The 25743-nt window shown below is 40.1% G+C and overlaps 2 protein-coding genes across 3 annotated transcripts; both read right to left on the bottom strand.

Annotated features, from left to right (window-relative positions):
* Window positions 1-1497: 1497 nt before the first annotated feature.
* On the bottom strand, window positions 1498-11234 carry LSMEM1 (leucine rich single-pass membrane protein 1). Of its 2 annotated transcripts, XM_059847114.1 has the most exons (4): window positions 10484-11234; window positions 8676-8807; window positions 5510-5647; window positions 1498-3779 (listed from the first exon to the last, which is right to left on the bottom strand). In XM_059847114.1, the coding sequence occupies exons 2-4, from the start codon at window positions 8800-8802 to the stop codon at window positions 3592-3594; spliced, it is 453 nt and encodes a 150-aa protein (XP_059703097.1). In that variant the 5' UTR covers window positions 8803-8807; window positions 10484-11234; the 3' UTR covers window positions 1498-3591. The 2 variants fall into 2 exon arrangements, with proteins under 2 accessions (XP_059703097.1, XP_059703098.1); XM_059847115.1 differs by lacking the exon at window positions 10484-11234 and having other exon boundaries at window positions 8676-8945.
* A 2264-nt stretch (window positions 11235-13498) lies between these two features.
* On the bottom strand, window positions 13499-24662 carry IFRD1 (interferon related developmental regulator 1). Its single transcript, XM_059847113.1, has 12 exons — window positions 24350-24662; window positions 22566-22670; window positions 21517-21598; window positions 20978-21102; window positions 20550-20707; window positions 19172-19222; window positions 18899-19077; window positions 18687-18795; window positions 16595-16729; window positions 15771-15899; window positions 14689-14784; window positions 13499-14175 (listed from the first exon to the last, which is right to left on the bottom strand). Exons 1-12 carry the CDS (start codon window positions 24393-24395, stop codon window positions 14086-14088), a joined length of 1305 nt encoding a protein of 434 aa, XP_059703096.1. The 5' UTR covers window positions 24396-24662; the 3' UTR covers window positions 13499-14085.
* Window positions 24663-25743: the final 1081 nt, after the last annotated feature.

The following is a 25743-nucleotide window of genomic DNA, read 5'->3' as shown; positions in this document are numbered from 1 at the left end:
ACCCTTGACATGGACAGGTGTCTATAAAGGATATTTTGCCCTCAGTCCTTACATGCTGTTTGCAGGTGTTGAGCTTGAGCTGTTTCATTCTAGAGCAGCACAAAGCCAAGTACAAGCTGATATTCTCAAGGTAACATGACCCCAAGCAAGGCAAGCAAATGCCTGCCCCAGCTGACCCTCTACTATTTAGTAATGCACATTCCCCCCACAGATACTGTCAGATACTATTTTCTAGTCAGACACCATCTGATGGTTTGATGTTAACAAGAACAAGGGCTGATGTGGGTATCTGGAAAAAGGGAGTGAATTTATCAGCAAGCTAACCAAGGCAAGAAAGTATTTTGTCTACTGATATTACCTAACAACCTAAAGATTCAGACAGCCCTTCAGGGACTGGCATGATGATGCCTTTGATGGGAGATGGAAGTATAATTTTGCTTAAATATTCCATTTTTTCTTCTTCGCTTACCAGCATTTTTCTAGCATTGTCCAGGTTTATTCAGCAGAAAATCTCCTGAAACCATGTTGTCATTTCAGCAATGATAGTACTTGCAGGAGGTGTCAGTGGCATGTTGGGAAATCTATCTGAACCCTCTGTGCACTCTTTTCATTTACAGTGGAATTGCTGAAAGGTGAATGATTTACTTTGGGTAGATACCTCTACAGCCTACAAATAAGAGAAAAAGGGAAGAAGCAGTACTACCAAGAACAGCTGTGATCACTGTAAGATGAAGCTGTCAGATCATCTTCCTCTGGTTGTAACACCAGACGTTGCAAAGACCCTTGAGATGTGCAGGATACAGGAACAGAGATCTTACCCATGTCTGCAGGAGATATCAAAACATCCATGTACAGCACAGAGGTTTCATCACATGCAGCTGGAGCTTGGAGTTTACTTAGCTGTTTACTTGAGATGAGGATTGTGGGCCTACGAACTGAGCTGAAATTCACTTCAGGGTCAGATTTATAGGAGGTTTTGTGTCAAGTATTGGTTTGCTTGGGACTACTCAACTGTCAGTAGATTAGACAGAAAAGTTCCCCTAAAGGAGATTGTAGGGGGTCCTCCAGAAAGTGTTGGTGGGGGGATTGTGGTACTCTGCTCTCAGCCCTTCCTCTGACAGCGTATAGAAGCAGTTCTAACAGTAAATGGATATTGTTAAATATTATTAACTTGAGCTGAGAAGCCAAAGGCAGCCTTAATCACCGCTACCCCGCACCCTCTGTGTCTGCAAGTTTCTCCCAACATTAGGTGTGTTTTAACAGCACTAGCAGGATCAGCATTTGACCTTTGCACCTCTTCAGTCACTGATCTTAATTGCTGACCACTGCAAGTGAAGAAGCAATTAAATATGAAAAGGATGATTTGAGGCCTCAGTCCTGTACGATACTGAGCACACCTGTACATTCCTATGACTCAGCTGGTCTGGGGCAGTTGAGATCACTCACCATCTTGCAGGATGAAGCCATGGAATGAAACAACACCACTTTTAATGAATAGCAGAGACAGAAAAAGCGGATTTATTATGAGTACTGATTGAACAACCAGATTAAGAATAATTGAGGACAACACCAGAGAGATGAGGAAACTCTCATACCTTTGGGGACTGCTGCTCTAGCACGCTTTTTTTTTTTTTTTTTTTACAGTTTCCTGCCAGGAAAAAAAAAATCTCTTGGCTCTTGGTATCAGTTTTAGTGGACCACAGACTGCTCTGATAACTGCTGTTGTAATGAGGGATGTGACAAATCTACATTTGAGATACACTGAGTGCCAAATACTAGTGCTTCTCCCTGACTTACAAGTATGGATGTGTGTCAATGTGAGGCAGGAGCTTGAGAGCAGTTACAGCAGCTACAATGGGGAGAGATGAGAAATTAACACTGTCGCTAAAAAGCAGGTGACAGCTCAGAGAAGTACTGAGAAGCAACACTGCAAGTGTCATGATTTTATTCTTAAGATACCTTTCCTTTATCATTTAATAGCATTTACAGAAAGATGTTTGGGTTAGACTTTCAGGGTTCCTTTCCTTACAAGTTTTCTACACTTATATTTTCATTCTCTGATAGCTGTATTAAGAGTCACCTTTGTAAAAACTACTTGTGATGTCCAGAGGAGATAACTAAAATTGCAGCTGGGAAGTAACAGCAGGAGTAATGAACTCTTGAAACCAAAACCTTCACTATTTTCATGTTAATAACTTGACAGTAATACATCAGGAAAATAAAAATCAGGAAATAGTAAGAAGGTGATGTAAAACATAGGTGTAAAGGAAAGCATTCATAACAGGAATAGAATTGGTGGGCAAATCCAGGTAGAGTGACACCAAGAAATTCTCCTGGACTTAGTTCTCCTTTGTTGCAGACAATGGAGTAGTCATCCCAGAAAGGACTATCATGAATTCTGGAAAAGAAGACTGCAATGCTAGCCATTGAGTTTGGTGAGTTTTTTGTAAAACTGTCCAGAAAAAATAAGAAAGAATTGGATGAGGTTGAGAACTTTTGGTAAAACAAAAGATGTTAGACACATTCCACAGTGTCAGCTGCCATTCCACTGTCATGATGAGAGTAACCAATTTATTCCTTGATTACAGAGGTGCCTTGTTAATGTATATTTCAGTAGAAGGCTTTGAATACTAAAAAAATTACAAAGGTACCCAGCAGTCCCTTATGTGATCACAATTTTAGGTGTCTGTCTCCACAACAGTGTGAATTCAGAGAGGGTGGCTCCTTTTATCCCCTAATCTCTCGACATTAAATCCATGAAGGTTCCAACCATATTTCATCTGGCCCTTCTCTGATGGTGACCAGCAGAAACTACAGGGAAGAGTACAAAAACAAGTAGTGTTTTCCCCACATCACTTCATAAAAACACTTGGGCTTCACCTGCAGATTGAGAGTACAGTGTATTGGCATTGCTATGAGATAGAGTGGCTGTGATGATGCTGTGACTTTACCAGACTGAGTCCTCTAAACACATTTTTCATGTCAGCCAATAGGACACTCACTCTGTCAATACAAATTTGGGCTGATTATGGCATCTTATGAAAGGCTTTGTTGTTATTCAAGTGTAGGTGGTTTGTTTCACAAAAACAGTAGTATATCAGTACATTTAGATGCACAGAAGGGAAAACCACAAAATTATAGGCCAGAAATGGATTCATTTATAAGTTATGAAATCCGAAGTTATCTTTAAATACAAATAGCAATAGAAACAAACAGAAAGCTTGTACAAAGGTAACAGAAGAATGATTAAGTGAACAAGGTCATACTGGAATCATGTGAATAGAACTCGTGATTTTCTGTGATCATTGACTTACTTTTAAAGCAAAACTAGGCCCTTACCCCTGTGATTCTTAATGCACAGGGAATCTGGTAGTTTTGCCCCAAGCTGACAATCCATTGTTTATTGTGAATCCTATGGGCTTGGTATTACAAATCTATGCCCACGTAAAACAGGGTAAAGTACTAATTGCTAATATTTTTCATTCAGCTGGCTTTTCCAGCAATGTTTCAGGAACCATGTTTCAGCAGCCTGTGTGCCATATGTGAACATGTCTGAGTTATGAATATGCTGAATTTCTTCCCAAAGAAGATTTATTCTCCAGGGACTTTGAGCTCAGCATGGGTAAAGAAGTAAGCATGAAGATCAGAAGGCTTTTCCTTAATTCTGGATTGATTCAGATGCTTTAATATAATATTGTTAAGTTTCTTCAGCTCTTCTATGTTCTTCTTTTCAGATAGTAGTCTGCTTGATATTTGGTCCACCTCATTTCTAGTTTGAACTTGAAAAGGAGAATGTACCACATTAAATTGGCAACATTTAAGTCAAGAGCATCACCACCCTCACTTGTATTCCTGTGAGACTTTGTAAGGAATTATGATGACTAAAAATATTAAACAGAAAAAGAGCTACAAAACCTAACAATAAGAAGTTATACATGTGGTGGGTTTACCTGCTCACTGCATTCTTTTTTGCTTATTTGCTGGATTCTTCTTTTAGTTTAGTGCAGAGTAATAAAATCATTTATGGCTCAGATAATTTTTACAGTTTTCAGGAGCATATCCATTAGTGTCAACAGGGAAATGTCTTATTTTGGGGCTTGAGATCCAATTTGTGGCAAGTAAGTGCATTTATTTTATTTTAAATAAAAGAAAAATTCTTGCAAATGCTGACATTTCGAGGCCAGCCTCCTCTGGCATGCCAATATGCACTCCTGGAGCTATTTTTATTTTGGCCTTCTGAAGTTAAAAAATTTACCCATGGGTTTTGAAGCTTAAGTACTATAGTAGCAATGCTAAAGGAATCCATGCATGTGATTTGCAAACACCTCAGATCATAGAACACACTATATCTAGATGTATCTAATAAAACATTGTAACATAAACTGAAACACCACCGGAAATCAGTTTCAAAAACCCAGGTCTCCACCAACCTGAGTGCAAGCAAACTGCTTTAATTCTTGCAAGAAATTTTTTCACTTCAGTTTATAATTTTTCCACTAGAGCAACCCAATACTAATTTTTCTGTACCAAGGCTGTACTTTTAGCAGTTCCATGTTAAATAAATCTGAAATTCAAGCATGAGATATTTCAATTAGGATTTTACAATCATGTTACTTAAAATCTACTTTATGTTTTTTACTTGTCTGATATTTCTTTTAGTGCTTGTAAGAAAATTTAGTAAAGGGTTAGGATTTCCTGGACTAAAAGAAAAATCAGGATTTTCACTACGTTTCAGCAAATTCCCTACTACAGGATATCAGAAATCTTGATTTCATATGGGCTCCAATTCTTTCAAAATAGTCTTGTAAATTGAAATAATGCACCTCAGATTCTATTCAATATTATTAGCTCAGAAAACCCCAAGATGACAAGGGTTCCATTAACAAGCCATGTCTTCAGCTAAACTTGCCTGATCAGTCCTAAAAAAGTGGAACAGTGATTATGTCTATAGATCAATGCTACATGCAAATCTTGATAAATGCCTAATTCTTTTTCTTATGCTTAAGACTTTCTTAGTTCCAAATCAATTTCCAGTCAGTACTTTGATGACAAAGGCTCAGGTCCTCCTGCAGGTAGCCTGATTTAAGTGTTAGCCTGGGTGGAATTCCAGTTTCAGTGGAATGACCCCAATACTGAGTTTTATCTGGAAAGCAATGGAAGGCACATTGCCAAAGTATCTCACTGCCATACAATTACCTTTCAATTTTAATTTCATTTCCAGCCAGCATTTTTAGCAACACAGTATAATGCTGCTGAGATAAATTCTTCACAGCTGTTGAAGCTCACAAATCCTCAGCACTAAGGATAAAACAGTGCCTTTTAGCCCTGAGAGAGTGTTGTCTGCCTGTGCTTCTGCTCCCAGGACCACAACCCAGTGCCCACAACCAGCCAAAGCCTTTGACCATGCAAATACAGGAGCAGCATGTTACAGGGTAGCATGACACATTCCAGCAAAGTTCTTTTTCCAATTGGCCCTACATTTTTAAGAACTACTCTTTGGTTTACTTACATATTAAGAATATTACAAATGAAACAAGCGCCAAACTGACTGTCAAAGTAAGGACAAAGGTGACGAGGAACAAACGCTGGTTGCTTGTGTGGCTCCCTGCCATACTTTCTCCAGTACCACCAGTGTTGTCTTCCTCATCTGTTAAGAGATGACATTTGGTAATACAGTTTTTTAAGGCTGGTTAGGATAAGCATGGCATAATGCTCCTGGCATCATCAAATGATGCAGAATACATCATATAGTTGGCCAACAGATTTTATTCCCTGTGATATCTAATGAAAGGGGAAGAAATCAACTCTATGAACTCAGCTTTTGGAAATATAAAAAATTATACATCTGTTATTGCTGTTAGAACACGTTTCTGTGTTGAAATACAGTGTTTTGTCGAAGTCCACCTGTTTTACAGTTCAGAGTTTTACAGCTGTTTTACATGTACAAAGGTTGCAATGAAGTTTTCATCAGGCAGATTTGTAAGGGCCTGGTTGCATTTAACCTTTTCAAAAGGGAAGAAAGCTAAATTCAAATTGAAAACCAAAGTTAAGAGTCATTATACACATTCATCCTCTAGATATGCATCTTCTGTTTAATGAGAAGTATCCCTGGGATGATTATTCTCCCAAAGCAAACATCTCAGTTAAGCCCCTAATGTTGGATAGAAAGAATTTAGGTCTTGACTGTTTCATCTTAAAACAAATGTTTCCAATATTCTTCTTCATCTTTAGGATTTGTTGGTTTCATTCCAGTAAAAAATGAGGCACCTATCCTCCCAGTTGTCAGGAATGGAACAAACTCTCACATAGAGTACAGATGTTGTCCTTTAAGCACAGGAAGAATGAGGGGGAAAAGGAAGGCACTTTCAGAGCTGACCTTGAATCAGCTCAACAAGCCGGTTCATTGCTTTTTAAAGAATGTGTTGCATATATTGGGAAATTCAGTAGTTTCTCTCATAGAAACAGTTGCAATCAGTGTGAGGTGGCAGTAAGCCCCAAAGATAAAAAGTCAAGTGAACACCATGAGGAAATTCATGTGAATGTAAAAAATTTACACTTGAGCCAGATTTGTTTAATCTTAAGTTTGTACACTACTGTAATAACTTATAAAGATTTGGGTTTATTTTCTGTTTTGAGGGGAGGAGAAAGCTAATGTAATTTCACTTTGGTGTCAGTCTCATACATACTAAAATTACATGCAAATTACTGTAATTTATCCTTCTGTAATTGCCCTCTTGCCATTCTGAAATGGAGAGTAGTGTGTGCATCTGTGAAAAATGTATTTCTAGGTCATGTTCTTGTTTTAGCTGTTGTTATCCTTGGTCATGTTCTTGTTTTAGATTTTAGGAAATCTCTGAGGTCTTTGCAACTGAGCCTGTAGTGATAAAGCTGAGGAAAGGCTGCATATGCCATTACAGGACTTTAATAATGACCCTACCTAGGGCTGAGCAATTCACTGAGCTGGTAGATCTCTTAGAATATCTCTGTTTTTCTTTATTTTGTGTTTAACACACTCCTGTCTGTGAGTAAGCTGAAATATTTTCATATTTTTCCTTTGAGGTTCTATTCTTACTCCCTTAGCATTCATAAAAAATGAACAATATAATAAGTGTCTGCACCAATATTGCTTTCTAAGCAGAATAATAGGGATGGGCAGGGCCTGCTTCTGCTGCCTGCCAAGCATCCTAAGTTCTCAATAGTGGTCTCAAAAGTGGTCTGAGCTAGCTCTGCCTAATGAATACTTCTTACTATTTCATCAGGCTGAACGTGCCAGGCTGCAGTGTTGTGAGGAATTGGTGAGCACACATTCTTGTCAAACTGCAAGCAGTGGGAACATTTTATCATCTAAAACATGAAATTACTGCTTAGCTCCTACTGAAGCAACTAAACAGCATATGCATTTTAAACAGCTTTTGACATGTCTCTGATTTTCTGGGAAGAGAAACAGTTTTATGCTGCTGAGTAAATTAGCTGACAGGATGAGATATCTACAGACTCTCCAAGCTTAAAAGCTACATTAAAAGAATAATCCTAGAAGGAACCAAAGGATTTTACAAATTTATTAACAAAATACTTATTAAGCTACCATTTTTTAGTGCTGAAATGCATGTGATTATTCTAGAGAATCATATATGTTTCCACAGAACCTTGTATATTTACACTAAAAGTAAATAATACTGTCCAATAAAATTGCAAAAGAAAGCAAAACAGTCACACTGAAAGAAGTTTCTTAAAAATAAAATTTATACATGCCATGTCTAATTTTCCATGTGTAAAAGTGACAATATCAAGATATGTCTAAAATATTTGCGTTAAATGTGGAAACCAGCACCACTCTAGTTAGTTGGATTAGGAAAAGTTAGGGGACTTGGAAACAGAAGTAATGAGAAAATATTTAAGACCCAAAATTAGAAGCATGATTAAGTTACGGCCACATTTTAACTTAGCTACTGATCTATAAATTTCTTCACTCCAATTTGCCATTGCAAAAAGGGGAATAAAAGCAGACTCAAATATTGTTATGTGGAATGCTGCTGAAGAACTCCAGGTTTTAAGATATTTTCAGGTCACAAAGAACTCAAATGGTAGCTAGCACTGTGTGAAAATATTCTTGTTGCTGTGAGAAATCAAAGGCAAAAGCCTTATCAAACCAGTAGAAATGTGGGAGTCATAACTGAAACTGTGAGTTAAGAAATTCCAGAAAGAAAAATGCTTAAGAGTTTCACAGGATATTTCAGGTAGCTGGATTGAGATCTTAGGAGATGTGTCTTAAAGGAAAGAGCAGAAATTCTCAGGTGCTTCTGTTGCCACATATGAATTTTAGTGCTTGGGAAGAGCTATGATGCTATTTATCTAGAAGGTGTATATTGGGCATTACTAGAGGCATTATCCTGCGAGAGACCACCTCATAAATCCCAGCTGAAATAGAAGATAAGTTCAGGTTTGAAAATAAATCCCTAACTAAATGCAAGGATTTTCAGGAACCTAAAGCAGAAATACTCAGCAGGGACAGCTAAATCATTGTCTGATCCATCTAAATTATGCCATTTTCAATCTTTTTCTTACCTTTTTTAGTACAGAGCTTGGCATACATATTGGCCTATTAGGCTGTTGACATCAGGGACACACAAGATGGATTGTATATTCAGAAATCCACAGATACCTATCATACATACCTAGTGAGCGCTGGGATTCAGCTGGACAAACATTTAGCTTGTTTAGGTTGTTTAGGGAATCAACCACATAAAGTTTTCCTTCTTCATGAGTATCAGGCAGCTTAAATTCCAAGGAAGGCCTCTCCATTGTCTCTAAAAGAAACAATAATTTAAAAGGTAAATTAACATATGGCTGTGGCAAACAACTTGTAACAGTTGCTATCCTGTTCCAAGGAAATACTGAGCAGCCTAAACAATCCTTAAAATACAGAGATTTGAAGGACCAGCACACTTACTAGATCTTGAAGGCAGGGACAACTCAATACATAGCACTTTTTTATTCTTGGAAATCTTTGATGATGAAAACATTTCATTTTTGCATTGTGTTTGTGCACATACATGTGTGTATGGGAAAAGAGAGAAAGAGAAAAGTCAATTTGACTGGCTCCAGCATTGTTTTGAATGGTACTTATTTAGGGTATTATTCTTTGATTTGGTGAGTACTTGGTAAGAGGAGGTGCGACCACAGTGAAAGCCAAACCTTCACTATAACACTTCCAGGAAAGATGTCACTCAGGTCCTCTTCCTTCAGCACCAAGTAATTGAGAGATAAAACAGGGAAAGCAGGTATGAATGTAGGAGATAAATGGGAGACATGTCTGTTTACACACCTAAGAATATCACTGTGAAGCTATTATTAGTGAAAAAAGGAACAAAAAATGTAGTCTACTTTGCACAGTTTTGGACAAATTTAAAAAGCTTTTTCTTCAGACTAGTACCCCTTGCTTTAAAAAAGGCACTGGATGAACTTAAATTAGTAAAAGCAATTTCTCTGCAGAGTCTGGGTGCATGAACTCAGTGAATGATTCGTCATAAAAAAACAGTTTAGAAAGAAGATTATATATAGAAAATAAGCAATACCTAGGGAGGCAGTTTCTATGTATTGCATGTTATTCCTTATCAGTCTTTTGCTTTTCTTTACACTACTGTGATTGCAAACATGTCTTCCAGAAACAAACTACACTTCTAGCCATAAGGAGATCCAGGCGTTGTAAGTAGGCACGTTTGTCTACAATTGTCACTGAAAACTCCCTCTGTAATTATTGAAGAAAAATATATTCCTCCAGGTAGTATCCCTCTTATTCTAAGATATTCTTTTCTCACCTCAGAATCACAGCCTAAATGTCCATTTTTCTTGCTAGTGAATGTAATGAGGGTGCCCCACAGATGAGTTTAAATTTGGATTAGAATGCATCTTACCCATTTAGTTTTTTATAAAGCTCTCAAGTTCAATTTTATCTGCCAACATAAATCAGCACTTCGTGAGATGCAAACATCCCTTGATGACATGTGTTAAGCACCTAAGGGTGATTTCTGAATCCTAGATGAGGTAACTGTCCTCTTGACATGCTTCTGAACTTTTTCTTCCTCTCCAAGAAATACAGAACACAGTGTGACCAGCTTCCTAATAAAACGCTTAAATTAAAACCTTAAAATTTGAACCCTAATTGTCTGCAGAAAATCCTCACTCATTCCCTCATCAAACCAAATGCAGAAGATCTCTATAATTCCCCCAAATCTGAGCACACTGCAAAGTAGACATTCATTGAGCCTCAGTAAGTCTGAAGACTAAGCACTGAAAGCAATCCTGACAACAGGGCTTGCTCTCCTGCTAGTAGAGACTGACAAGACTATAAGGATACTTCCATATTTCTTTTTAACTGCCTATAAAAGATTTTTATTACAACTTACTTTTTTCTCTGTTCAGAGTGTTGCCTCAAAGTACAAAGGAAATGTAGAAAAGCTGGCATGATAGGGGTTAACCTTACCTAGTATATGATCTTTAGGCGTGCAGCAGTAACTTCAGGACAGATGGCTGTGCACACTGTCCTTCCTCTAGAGCATGACATGGCACCAGGCAGCACAGTCTGTGAGCCACATCCCCACCAGAGCTGGCTCTGCTCTGCTGTCTCCCCACACGCACAGACTCAGCCAACAGAATCTTTATGGAGCCCTGTGTTTGAACGGTGTGCCAAAAGTTACCACTTCATGCACAAAGGCTGTTGGTTATTTTTAGATTCTGAAGAGCAGTTGCGTCTCTCTTTTGATTAATACCTCCCTGCAGCTTTAGGGAAGACTCTTCTTAACAGCTTGAGGAGTAATAAATGTGACTACCTTTGATTCATTAGTATTATGAACTCTATGTTTCTGCACTTATTATTTAAGCATTTGCACATGTAAACACAGTGGAGATTACCAATAATAATTCAAAAAAGTTTATATTACATTTGTTTGATTCCATTGGCGTGCCAAATGAGAAAGGATACAAACATTAGTGTCACTAGACAAAAGTATTGATTATTTTCCCAACAAAACAATCTAAACTTTGGGACCTTTGAATTCACTTAAGAACTTTAACCTTGCCTAAAGACTTTTTTCCCCTTACAACTTTTGAATTTATTCCTAAGTCATTGTGGTAAAAAAAAAAAAAAAATTTAAAATGAGGACACACTGAGAATTCTTCACAGAAAAAAAAGGAAATAGAATCTAAAATGTTAAAAAAAATGAGAATGAAACATTACTTACAATATAATTACATTCAGGTAACGTGTCAGTATGGAAGAAATCAGCCAGTGAAAATCATGTGAAGAAAACTTGTTCTGCAGTTCGTCTCTCTACTTCTAGTCCCATAGGAACCTGTCGAGTCCTGCAGTACCCATAAAGATAGCTGTGAAAGAGACTGCCCCTCTCAGTCTATATTTAGAGTTCAGCTTGGCCAAGTATACTCGCTTTGCAATATTGATCTGCTAAAACAGAAATCAGCACATACACAGCTCTTTTTTATTATATTGGAACCATGATAATATCCCATCGTGGAGAATGAGGGCTGTTACTGATGATCAGTATTTCACTAATCTTTTGGTTAGTGCCAAACCTCCTAGCTTTAGTGCTTGTCTAAAATGCACTTGCTATGCAGAAGAGTCATATCTACAACACTGTAGCTGTGAGTAACCAGTTTGCTATGCAGAAGAGTCATATCTACAGTACCGCAGTCATGAGTATGTTAAAGTCATAGACCAGAAAAATCAGGGTCTTTCCCCCCTTCTCCCATGCATTTTATGAATTCAAGTGGAACAGTATTATGCAGTAGACTAATTTGTCTGGCATCCTTAGCTGTTCAAAGATAAAATTCTGATGAACTGGTGGGAAGTAGTGTAATTGCTCCTCTGCAGACAGTTCTTTCGATCACTTTTTTCCTTGCTGACATTGCAGAAGGCAGTGTTACAGCACATTGTACTGACAGGCAGCGGGACTGCAGCTCAATACCACAAATCCTTTCTGAAGCTATCCCATGTCAAAAATTCTGAATCCCTTGTAACTGCCCATAAACATATTTCTCTCTCAGGAAACAAAAGAGAATAAATCACCTGACTCATATTTCCCACCCTAAGCTGACATGTTCTGCTGCTCAGAACTGCTCCCTTTCTGCAGGAGTTTCCTGGAAGTCCTCCCTCCAAATAAGGATGCACAAGCCAAGAAAAAAAAAAAAACACAAACCAAAAAAACAACAACAAAAACAAACAAAAAAACCCCACCAAAACCAGTGTGGCCTCCATGCCCAAAAACTCCTGACACCAAAATAATTGCAAGACAAAGAACTAGGCCTCTCCAGCTGAAAAGGCCGGCAAACTCAAAGGATGTCGCAGAGCTGCAGAAGAGCCACCTCTGCAACAGTGCCAGAAGCCACCTGGGTCACTGCGGGGGGCAGCTATAGCGCAACAGGGAAAAGGACAAGCACCTGCTTGGGCCCCTGCCAGGAGGTGCTACAGCAACCCTGGGCAGGAACCATCAAAAGTGCCTGGCAAAGGACACCAAAGGTGACCACAGGAGACAGCAACAGGCTCGAGAGAACAGCTTTGCTCAAAGGGAATGTCTTCGGCCAGGCAACTACTGGCACAGAGCTCCACCTCATTCAAGGATCTGGGTTTTTTCTCCACTTGTATCACACTGACCTGTGTGTTCCATCATCACAGTTTTCAGTTCAAGGTTTTGTGCAGTCCAAGCGATCAGTTTTGCAAGCCAAACAAGTTCTTACATAGTGGATTTAAGGGAAAAAAAAAACAAACAGGTTAAAGTAGAAAGTACAACTCATTAGTATTCATTGCCTTTCTGTAATAGGTTCAGCTGTAATCAGAAAGTAGGAGGGGGAAAAAAAACCTCAACCACTCCACCCCAAACCCAACTTTCCCTTATCAGAGCAGGCCACAGTTTCAGGGGGTGGTGTTGTCTTCAATGCAATGTTTACTTCATCTGGTGACAAAACATCTTAAGAATGTTTATTTAGACATAAAGCACATTTACAGATCTTCAGGTTCAGAAGCTCCAGCTAGCCAGGTTTTAGTGTCTTTATTACATAGCAAACCCCCCACTCCCCCCAAATTCCTAACTCAATTCTCAGCTACTGGCATATTTCAGTCCTATAGAACCAGAAATTGAGGTTAGAAGAGTAGTTTTCAACATGATGAACACAGGGAAGCCAGACTGGTTCCTCTAAGATAAAGGACAACATGTTTTGCACCACCAAGACTTGAAAATGTTTGACCATTAGAGAAGCAATGACAAATCAAGATTAGGTGGTTGTGCAGAACACATGCAAGTAAGCAGAAGACACCTTTGAAACACTGCAAGGTAGACTTGCATGTAGCATCTACTACCATACTGAGAATACCCCAAGCACGTATTTGAACCAATAACCAATAAACAAACCCGTTCCTTTCAACCTTTAGGTTTTGCCAGTGTTATAGCTTTCCATTCATGGAGTAATTACTTTTACACAGAGAGCAGGCAGTGAGAAACATCTTTATTCCAAAAATTAAATATTCCATTTCAGAACACAAGAACCTTGCTTTTATTTTACATGGAGGCAAGTATTTGTCATTCACTACTTGACTGTCAGTGAAAGTTACTGAACTTCATAGTCCCTGTTAGGATAAAGTTATACTTACATAGGGATTTCTTGTCTGTCTACAGACAAGAAAACACTGCAGAGTTTTAAAAAGTTACTAAAATAATTTCACACAAACATGGTCATCTCATATTCTTATCAGAACACTTGGTCATGACTTTATATAAAGAATCCAATCTGACACAGAGCATTTGACTAGAGTTATCCACCCCATGTAAGGTATCAGTTACAACATAATCAACCTTTGGAGCTAGTGGGGGTCTAATGTATAGCATAATATATCCCTGCACCAAATGTTACATCTATATACAGTGTATACCCAACTAGGCAACAGCATGCATTATATTTACAGACTATGTAACAAACCCGTGCACGACTGCAAACTGACTACAGAAGTTAAAAAATGCATTTAAATGTTACAAATTTATTTGAATTATGAAAATTGAAGCCCATTAAAAAGGGAATCTAAAAAAATTCCCCCACATCTGCTCTTTTATCACGACATTTACTTCTAGCCTTTGTCCGAGCCTTGAACGCTGCAGAGTTGTATAAGTGCTACAAAACAAAAAAAGAAAAGAGAATTACATATTGTCATAAGGCTTAGGCCCTTCAGAGATTTTTCATGTTACAAAACAAATGAAAATAACCTTTTAGTAATCTTTGAAGTAAACTGGTAGGCCATGTGAAGTTTATAGTATGTTATCTTTGCACCAAAGGCTAATCTTTGTGTGTATGTGTATATGTATATATAGAGAGACAGATGTATTTTTCCTGTAGGTCCCTCCCCGAAAAACATGTATCTCTAAGAAGAGACCAAGTTTCACATGGGTACTAGATTCATGCTCTACACATCAGCAACCACATCAACCTTCAGACCCCTTGGAAATAACACAGAAGCAGACACATGCCCAGTGGAAAATTTAAGAGTGCATAGCTGCATACAAGTAAGGCTGGGTTTCATTCAGGACAGTATGAGGCACTCTTAGAACTACAGTCTAACAATGACAGCTTCTGAAGTGCAGGAGTAATTAGAATAGGAAGAAAACTCATTACAGTGCAATAACCTACCCTTTCAAAACGGGATATCTTCATTGTTTTAAGAGTTGCAGCATCCAGCATTACTGGTGGACCAAGCTCAAACACATTCCGAAGAAAGTCATTTGACTAAACAAGAAACACACAAAATGATTAGTTTTCCCTCTAATTATCAAGTTTCTAATGTTGACTGCTGTAAAATATCACATGTTCCAGTAAGAAATACTAAGATTCGTGGCAAGTTACTGCTATCTTTTGCAATTAAGTCAAGAACACTTCCTCCTTCAACCAAAATAAGGCTAAAAGTGAAACAGCCACCTTGAGAAGACAGACAGCTCCTCCTGCCTCCTTTGATATTTTTGTCCCAGCAAATGAGACACTGTTCTGTTCTACATAAAATCAGGCAACTGAACAGACCTGTATGGTTTGACAACACACCAGTTTTAAAGTATCTGTGAAAGCAGTACTTGAAAAAACTGAAAAACCTGCTACATGCCTGAGCTCCCTCAGTCACACAAATTCAATTAACACAGGACTGAAGATTTTAAAATCATGGTTATCACAGGAATTTGTGAGCATAAATTCCTAAACTACAGCTCCTGCTTCTGTTACATATGTACACAGATGACTAGTAAACAAGCAGTTCCCAGAACAGAGATAAAGATTTCTGCCATCTCTTCTGGAACACTGTCACCATTGGGTCACAAGCTGTGTTCATTATTTTTGACTAAAACTTTCCCTTTGTTTTACAGGCTTGAACAGGAAGGGTGGAGGCATACAGCTTTACAGCAGCCAGACAACTACACCAAATTTGCTGAAAGAGAGCATAAGGATTATGGGAAAACCCTGAAGCTAAAAATATATTCAGCTTAAATTTCTTACTTCTTGGAGAAATCAATTACTACATTAGCACACCCAGGCTACAACTCAGCAGCAGCTTACCCAGACAGCCATAGCTCACTGTAATTAATTTTTTAACTGCTGTCTTTAACACCTCAAATGCAAGGCTCATCACATCACCAAGTTCTACTCAGGATTTTGTAATCCAGACTGAATTCCATCAAAGAAGCCAGACACAGAGGAACATTCTGAGCAAGTGTCAAAGCGTGGCTCACCTGCAAATGGTATTGCATCCCTGAGCCCAGAATCTCCTTGAACGTCTCATAGGTTTGTTTTTTAACCCAGCAGTCAATATACATCCGCTCAGGTCCAAACTTCACCATCTCTGTAGGGAAGTCCCGCTCCTATGCAAAAATCAAAGGAAACAACATCTAGAATTTTAAATTAAACAGTCTTTTGTACTAGGAATTTTACACATCTCAGTGAACTTAATTTTGACTGATGAATTTGGCACATCAAGACCTTCCAAATAACACAGTGTACATATGCTAAAGATTGTATTTGTTCATAATGCAGATGCACACCTACAGTCAGATCTCATGTAGAACCTGAAGCTGATATTCTTCATGATTACAAAGCTTTTTAATAAACAAACGCTCAACTTTCATCTTTAAAATTACTTTAAGAAGTGGACTTATCTCCAGGAAAACCAGTTTCAAGTGCAGAAGCCACCTTTATGTCAGACTATAAGCCTCATTTAGTCTCTACCTTAGAGGTATTTGGGACAATGGAGTGTAACAAGCAGTAGCTAATAGGTGACTCAGATCCTTCTACAGACAGAATCCCAGAGGTGACTTCAAATTATGCCAAGCCTTCTCCTTAGCTTCCACAATATTTAACTGTTCCCAGTCTTTTTTCAACATTCCTAAAAAAAGCAATTCTATTCCACATATGTGATCTGACTATGAAATCTCACTTAAATTAGCTTTTTCCAGTTTCTTTCAATGAAATAGTAATTCTGTTTAATAATAAAATTGTTTTCTGAATCATACACTGTATGTTTTGAAGGTCTAGATTGTAACTAAGACAAAAGAATCACCTCAACAGCCCGCAGAACGTCTCTGAAGACAGATCGCTGCTTTCTTTTATCCACTTTGGCCCGGTGCTTGTTTCCATCAGTAGCCAGAGCTCTTAGTTTCTCTGTTAGAAGGTCCATATCTTCATAAAAGAAATCCTGGGTTACCAGAAAAAAACCATTTTTTTAGGGTTTTTTAGATTTTGGTTTATTTTATGACCTTACCTTTTTCCCCGCAAATAAGAAAATGGGTCTCTTTAAATTTTGGGCATCTAGATCTCTACAACCTCTTTATTTAAAAAGACAGAGAGCACTTCTGCAGCTCCATCTGCAGCACTGAAATCAGCAAGAACAAAGTCACAGCACCCAGCTTAACAGGAAGGGCACTAACGAAGTCTGTTTGGTCAGCCATGTGAACCATACAGCTCCATCAGTGTGCATATACACCTGCCAATCTGCTCCACTCAGTAATTCCAAGGGACTCAAACTGCTTAACAAATCTGCTGAACTACTCCGGCCAACAAGCTGAGGGCACTTTAATGTTATCACAAAATTCCTGCTGCTGGAGTCAAACTGTGAGACACCACTGGACTGACAGTATGGAATATTTAGCTATAAATAAGTCTTTTATGGAACGGGAAATTAGGAAACTTTTTTTTTTAATGCTTAACAAAACACTAAGTAAACTATAGAAACAGCTTCGTGTTATTCACTTTATTAATTAATATGTGCTTTACACATATTTATATATTTTCTCCTCTGCACTTAACTCAGCACTAGTTCACCTGGACTAGTAAGAATGCATGCAAACTTACGTAAAAACAAGTCTCTGTAGTTTGGAGGGTTTTTTTTTTAAATCTGAATGTTTTGTCATGTCAACTGACTAGACTGAGCTTACTGCAAGCTTTCTGAAAGGATCTGGTCAAAGGCAAATGCATCAAGTATTTTTAATCTGCACTGATTGTTAAGGATTCAATGAGAATCATCTGTAATGATTCAAGGGGCATTTCCTTAATGCAACAGCAGAGATTGTAGTAAATAGTCTCATTTCTTAACATATTTTAAGATTTTCATTACTTGCAGTCAGCTTGACCAAATAAAGGATCAAGTTGTGGTTTCCATTTACTTTTTTCCTTTCAAAGTTGACTTTCATAGCCAAGAGACTGAAATCCACACTGCTTGCACTTATATAGAAGCCTCATCATTATTTCAGATTATGCTGTGTGTCATGATTCCTGACTTAAATGGAGTTATCCTTTCACTTTAGGCAGCATTCTGGCAAAGCGCAGCAGCCTTGAGTTGGGAGCCCTTCAGGCAACTCTCCCAAACTGTGCCATAAGTAAGCAGAGGGAGGCTGTTTCCTTCAGTGCTGTCAAGAAAAAAGTCTGAAAATTAATAAGGCATACTGAAGAATGTAAATGCAACTTTACCTGTGGACAAGCTAATACTGAACAGTTTGCACCTAATCCAATTCCAAAGCAAACTCCGAGAAATCTCACCAAATGAAGTATTACCAATATCTGTGTGAAATGACTGCCTAGTTCTTAACTGACTAAAATAGTCAAATGCTGTGAAACAGTCATGCAATAGAAGTTACTCTTCTCAAGTTACCTAAGCAAAAATACTGAAAAAACAATACTTAAAGTCAACATGTTTTCTACCTGATAGATTTTTGGCTGCGACAGCAGAATTGTGCAGGCTGTGAATTACTCAAACTTGTCTGCATAAGCATCTGATGAGTGATCCCACTACAGTAAACAATACTGTTTCATTCTGGAATCTATCTAGAGGTATCTTTTTTTTTATTCTATTTTAAAAGCAGGTGTGGATTTAGATTTAAATCGTACATTCCTTATTTCTAGTTGCTATTAAGCAGCATTTGATGCATTTTGTTATATTGGTCCTGTTTTGCAATATAGAAACTAAGTGTAAAAAATGATAGCCATGAATTATTGCTATATCCACTTAGACTGGGGCAGACTCACTAGAAGGAACATAAACCATGGAATTATTTGCATGAAATTGTTGAGATCCAGGGTGGTGTGCAACACAGGTTAAGTAATTTGTCTCATCATTGTCCTGATGAAAGAAGGCTTAGCTGCTGATATCTACTTACAGCATCTGTTTCACGTGCCAGTTCAAACAGAAGCGCTAGCGTTTCTCCAGCAGCTATTCTCATGTTGAGATCATCACAAGACAGCAGGCTTGGAAGTTTATTCAAGTGCCTAAGGAGTAAGTAATATTCCATTAAGATCTAAATTTTACTGACACTGTTTCATTGCATATAAACAGCCATTACAAACTCTGCTTTCCAAGAAAGATACTCACATTTCAATTTTCTTCTTCACTTCATTCATTGGACAAATGGTCAACAACAATGTCCATGCTAAGAGAGCACTGACGTGAAGCACAGTATTATGGGTACTCGATACACCATTAGTGTCTCTATCCCGCTGATAGGCCTTCATGAAGATGTTTTCCAGGCATTCCATAGTAGAGTACAGTTCCTGTACCAGGGAAAAATACCATGGAAGTGGTTTAGGAGTCACATATTTTCATCTTGCCAGTTTATTACATTTGAAAGGTATCAATCATCCTCACCGTAATGTCATCGGTCACAATGAAACAGCAAATCCCTAAGCAGGTTGCACACTGGATACAAAAGAAAAAAGAGAAGTGTCAGTATTTGACAATGTTACAGTTTCAAACTTGGGACCTTTGAAATTTAACATCTGGAGGAACAGAAACTTGAGATAAAAACCTAAAGATTCTAGAAGTCCCCAGTCCTTAATTGTAAGGATTACCTTCTTTGTAATACTTAGCTCCCAATTTCCATCTACTCAGGACAATTTTACAGCATTTGCTATCACAAGCCTTCCCTTTCCATGTATTATTATTTTTAAATAGCTTACAAAGCCCTTGAAAAAGCTCCGCACGGCATTCTTTTCACCCAATGATTTTAAATCTCACTAGGATTTACAAGCAGAAATTATGCTGATAATTACATGTATTTATTCACAGCTGTGGGAAATATTTTCTCATGGTGACCACTATTTCAATTAAATAGCATAAAAATGCTGCCCTAAAAAGCCCTTCCTGGAACACTCAAACTTCTCCTGCGGGTCTGTTTCCAATGCCCCATATACTAGTCCAATTTCTCTTATGAAGAGTAAAGAAAAAAAAGATTTGAAAGTGATGTTTGCACCAACCACACAGGACTCAAAACTACATTTGAACAGGACAAACTTTAATAGCGTTTGTCTGTTTGTGGAAATTACTACTGTTTAACTAATACTATCTCCTTTTTGCAGCTGACAGTATCTGTTGTGCCATAGCTTGACTAAAATAGGAGTAGCCAGCCACATACTGATAAAGGAAAGTTGGAAAACATTAGCTAAATCTCTGAAGTTTAAGCAAAAGTAAAACTTTTGGCAAGCACTTTGGACAATCTTCCTTCACTATTTCAAGCATTCGATGTATAGATGAGATGACTGGGCAAAAGTAACTTAAAAATACCTTTGGTAGAATGGCTGTATTGTTTATGTAGTTTCCAGATGTGCTACATGTGATTTTACCATAAATAAATGTAAATGCTTAAGTAACATTCCTGTGCTGTTTAAGAATAAAATTAAATTCTAAGAATAAAATAAAATTAATACAGGAAGGACATATCACTCAGTAGGAAAGTGGGAAAATATTTTCTAGGACCCCAACATCAGTCCCCAGAAGTAAGGAAGCTGCAATACAGTGAGTTCAGACACTTGACAAAGCAGTATATGTAACAGCTGAAGAAGTGAATCATGTTCAACTTCCAGGTGGAACTTTTAAGCCAGTGAAAACTGCTATGCATCATTGAGGGCATATGTCAACATTATAAGTACACACTAGTGTGGTAACCTTTAGTCCTGGATTACACAACAGTGAGCTGGTCAGAAGCAGCCCTCTGTCCCTGCCTGGCAAATAAACATTTCATACTTACAGCCTGTCTGGCTTGGATACTGGCTGTTCCATCACAGACAATCTTCTTCAGAACTGGACCAAGGGTCTTAAAAATCTCCTCGCTTTCAATTCCTGACCCCATCTGCACACACAGAAGACAAGCCAGTCCAGCAGCTGCACACTGCTCATCGCTCTTACCTAGGGATTAATTAACACAGTGATGAGCAACCACCTTCTGCCCTGCTTTCCTCCTTCAATAAGTGGAAATTCAGAAACCAAGAGATAGAAGATAATTTCAGTTAATTTTCTAGGACAGTTAAAATGTGACACCTGCATTTACAAAGTAATGTTACCTAAATTATTAACCACTCTGTAAAGTGCTAGAGAACATTCACAATCTTAATTTCTTTTAAACAATGTGCTACTTCATAGGGATTATTGCTTTCTAATAGCATGGATGTTAATTACCTTTCTTTATGCAGCGCTCAATGCTATCAGTTAGGGTCATTCTCCTTTCCATGATAAATTCATATAGTATTTTAGAAGAAAATGCACTTTTCAGGCTTTCAAGGGCTGCTTGTCTTGTCTTTGCACTGTTAGAAGAGAAAAGGAAGACCTCCTGAAATCAGCACCTATCAGCTGAACCTCTGCCCTTGCTTTATGGTGATTTATATTTGCCTACACCCAGTAGAAAGAGTAATCCACAGAAGTACTATGAAGAAATGAAATGCTCTGAACTGCCTCCTTACTCAAGGACAGCAAAATTTTCTTTGGGGATAAAGTTCACAGCAGTATTGCTGGCCAGAAAGAAAGTGATTCTACTTCAATATATTAGAAAAAGAAAGTCTAAGTCATCCTAAAAAATCAGTAGAGGGAAATAGTTTTTAGATCCAGAAGTCCTCCCCAGAGTAAAAATCTCAGTAAGCACAGAAAAATATTTGATATTTTCCTTATTAAATCAAGCAAGAAAACAATGTATGAATGTGTTTCTTCAAAGCAGACTATACCTCTTGTCCAATGTAAGATCAATAAACCCCTTCAACTTGTATTCTAAGTCTTCTTGAGTGGCTTCTTCATCAACTTCAGGCCCTAATCCAGAAGAAATAATTTAGTCCTACTGATACACATTTCATTAGCAGACACAGTAGTTCCAACACAATGTTTTAACACTAATAAGGAAGCAGCTTAATACAGACAATAGCTACAGAATTGCTCAGTATCACAGCAGCACAATGGTGTTAAACCTACTACATCAGACTGTGCCCCGAAATACTTTCATAAAAATGGGCCTATTGATACATTTGTGCTGTTTCTAGATCTGCTTCTTACACATGCCAAGAATGAATGTGGGAGCGAATCAGGTCTTACATAAATTTTCCCCATCTGACGACCATCAGCCAATCCTGTCAACACATTTTCATCCAGTCCACTACATCTACCCTTGGAGTACTGCAAGGTGCTCACAGCTGATGCAGTGAGTCAAAGCAGCCTGTCCCACATAGCATCAATTCAGACACCTCTGCAACAGGAGCTCAGTTAAGAGCAGCATGTATCTAACGATGGCTCCCTGCTTATCCCCATTTCAGGCCTTCAGGTCCCCTCCTCTCAACAAAATGACTTTAGAGTAGTCTAGGTTGCAAGGATGGTAAAGGGGACAAAGCACAAACCTAGCTCAAAACAGGCAAATGTGATCTTCCCATCTTAAACTCTACTGCAGTTCTTACTGCTTCAACTACCTGTCATGTAAATCCATGTCTTACAATTCACCTTAAAATTCTTATTGTCTCTATAGCAGAACTCGATATCTTATTGTCTCTATATCTATATTCTATTCTAGTAGAATAGAACCTGATAGTTTCACAAGGCTCAAAAAACCTGGAGTATATGTTTATATACCTATACAACCAAACAAAAAAACCAGCCACTGGATTAGCCATCACAGTCTTAATATAATGTCATTATTTCATTACTGCTACTTACAGTCTACTAAAAACTAGTAAATCAGCTCAGGTTTTATGTTTTTAAAAGATGAATAGATATAAATACAAGAATTTACCATCCTCAGTGAAGCTAGCAGGATCACTGAAGCCACTGCAGTGGCTCATGGTTTCAATTGAAGCATCTTCATCACTAAAAGGCTGCACGTTTCTGGGCTGACCACCTTAAGCAAAGATGAATACAATAGTTTGGTCATTTCTCATACAGAAAAGGAAGATCTGAGCACCAAAAGTAGAACTGAACCCACCCAGAGCAGATTTCCTTTCCCTAACCCAGCCACAGAAAGAACATTTCCATCCTCTGCTGGTTCCTTTATTCCCACCTACTCTGAAGACTTTGTTGTCTCTGTTCTGGAAGATCATTTGTGAGCAGTGAGGAAAGGCCCACCTAGTACTGGTCCAATTCCTACTGTAAATTTAGGATCCTTCTACAACTTCATGTTAATGCAGTTTTCTGTGACTATGCTTTAAAAATAGGTCTGTGTTAATTTAACTGTTAGCATGAGCTATCTAAAAAACTGCCATACACTCCTTATTTTTTAATTTTGAGGAACTTCAAGATAGTGTTAAGTCAAACCTTCGGGCAAACATACATTACCCAGTTCAATGCAGGCTATATGGCATTAGGTGTAGTATGTGCAGGATCAGCTATGTCCAATTCTTTTACTACTGAATTACAAGTACAAGCCAGAACATCAAATGCTTTAACAGGGGATAGAAGTTTTCCCCTCTCAGGACAAAGAGGGTCTTAGTACAGCAGCTTTTGGACTTCTTGACAAAACGTAGTATTTTTACTGATGTTCACCGCCCTTTTCATATCTGTTTCTTCTCCAACAGTTCCCAAAACATCATTTACAGAACTTTGAATTCTGCTCTTTCAGCTATTTTTTTTTTCTAAATTATTTAGAAGGCTGTACATAGGGCTTACCAGCTTCAAGCAGGCTCCCCGACTATCAAGACCCCAAAAAACTATTCTTATCTAGGCAGAATCAGCTTTCAGTTGGATCAGTATGCAAATGCTTTCCAATTAAGTAAGTCACACTCCGGAAGTTTTGCTACTTTTAGCTAAATCCACTGGTATCATTAACCATAACCCAAAAAAACCCCACTAGCCAATGCATGAGTGAACTAACTTGGAGGCTCGCAGCTCTCACATGGCCACCTTCTTGCTGCTAACAAACAGGGATTTAACAGAAGTGGCAAGAACGACACCAAGCCCTTAACAACCTAAAATAAGAGCTGTTGCAGATACACCCCATAAATTGCTCACTTCCTGAAAACTGGGTACTAAAAACAAATGCTTCACACAGCTATGCTAGCTTGAAGTGCAATTTCGCACCACCCCACAAAACCTCCGTTCCGTCCCAAGCATCAGCACCTCAGACACGCACATTCTGCATCTGTATATTTTATAACATCCTATTTTAGGATAAGAAAAAGGATTTTTTTTCTTTAAAGACACATCAGCCTTCCTGGGCACGACACGGTGACACACAGCCGCAGCAGCTGTCGGTGGTGCAGCGGGCGGACCCGCGGCCGTGCCGCCCGAGCCGCCGCTGTCCCGGGGCGCTCCCGGCACCGCCAGCGCGGCCGCGCCCGCCGGCCCCGGCTCCCCGGCGCATGCGCGCAGCGGCGTGAGGTGGCGGTTTCATGGACGGCTCCTGTCACCCGCCCGGCCCCAGCCCGGCCAGCGAGAGCCCGGCGGCCGCGCCCGCCCGTCCTGCCGCTCACCCACCGCCCGCGGGGAGGCGGGGCACCGCCGGACAGCGCGGGCCTGTTCCCGCGGCCACGGGAAACGCCGTCTAGACCCTGCGCCCCTACCCGCCGGCCCGGCCGCACTCACCGGCTCCGCGCTGGTGGTTGCTCCCCCGCTTCTTAGGCTTGGGCATGGTCGCAGCGGCGCTCGGCTCGGCTCCCGCGGCCCCTCTCCGGGTCTCGGTCTCCCTGCTCCCCCCCGCCCGGGAATCAGCGACAATCAGCCGATAGAAGAGCAGGAGCGCTTTTTACTCCAACGCCTCTGCGAGGCTGACTTCTCGAGCCGGGGCAGCGGGGGTGATTGACGAGAGCAGGCGGAGGGCGAACCGGCGGCAAAGGCAGAAATCCCCGTGGAGGCCCGTGAGCGGAGTCGATGCATCTTTCTCCTCTCAGACACCCGGGGCTAAAGGCGCAGAGGGGGCGCCGGAGCCACTTTTATAGCCCCACCGGGCTGCGGGGGCGGGGCCCCGCGCCGCTGCAGCCAATGGCCGGGCGTTGCGACGGTGGGCCGCTGACTCAGCGGCGCGAGCTCGTGACGCGCGAGAGCTGCTGCCCAGTGGCGGGGCTGGAACGTCAGCGGCGCCTCGCGCGTCGCACCGCGGTGCTCGCCGGGAGCGGCGGGCCCCGGCGCCAGCCCAGGGGCGGTGCTGGGGGCGTCTGAGGCCGCGCGGGGCGGGGGACAAAGGATGCCTGGCAGTGCCCGGCGGCTCCCTCCGTGCTCCCTTCGCGCCGGCTGGGCTCGGCTTCCGGCCCGCGCCATGTGCGCGGTTGCCTGTGGGAAGGGCAAGCTCGGCTGGGCCGTGTGCAGCTCTGTGGGTGTGCGGGGCCGTCGCCGGCACTGCTCTCCGTGTAGGCGGGGAATGCCGGAAGGGTTCAGAGAATCAAACAGCGGTTTGGTTTGGAAGGGACCTCTGGTGATCCTCCAGTCCAACCCCCTGCCAAGGCAGGGTCGCCTGGAACAGGTGGCACAGGAACGTGTCTAGGTGGGGTTTGAATGTCCCCAGAAGGGAGAATCCACCATCTCCCTGGGCAGCCTGTGCCAGTGCTCTGCCACCGTAAAGCTCTTCCTCGCCCTGAGGGGGAGGTTCTTGCGTGTCGCTTTATGGCCACTGCTCGTCATCCTGTCACTGGGCACCTCTGGAAAGAGTCTGGCACCATCGTCTTGACACCCACCTTTGAGATACTGGCATGCATTAATGTGATCCTCTCGCAGTGGTCTCTGGACTAAACAGGCGCAGCTGCTGCAGTCCCTCCTCATAAAAGAGGTGCTCCAGATCCCAGATGATCTTTGTGGGCCTCCACTGGACCCTCTCCAGTAGTTCCTTGTCTTTCTTGTACTGAGGAGCCCAGAACAGCAGTATGCTTTCTCATTTAAAAACAGATAAGCAGGATAGATGCCTTATTCCTTCATAGCAGATTTTCTTCGAATGCAGAAGAGTTTTGTCAATTATATCTTCCAATATAGAGACTTGTATTTTCTGT

This window comes from Haemorhous mexicanus, chromosome 5 (assembly GCF_027477595.1).
Source record: "Haemorhous mexicanus isolate bHaeMex1 chromosome 5, bHaeMex1.pri, whole genome shotgun sequence".
Taxonomy (NCBI): domain Eukaryota; kingdom Metazoa; phylum Chordata; class Aves; order Passeriformes; family Fringillidae; genus Haemorhous; species Haemorhous mexicanus.
This window is presented reverse-complemented; position numbering and strand designations above follow the sequence as displayed.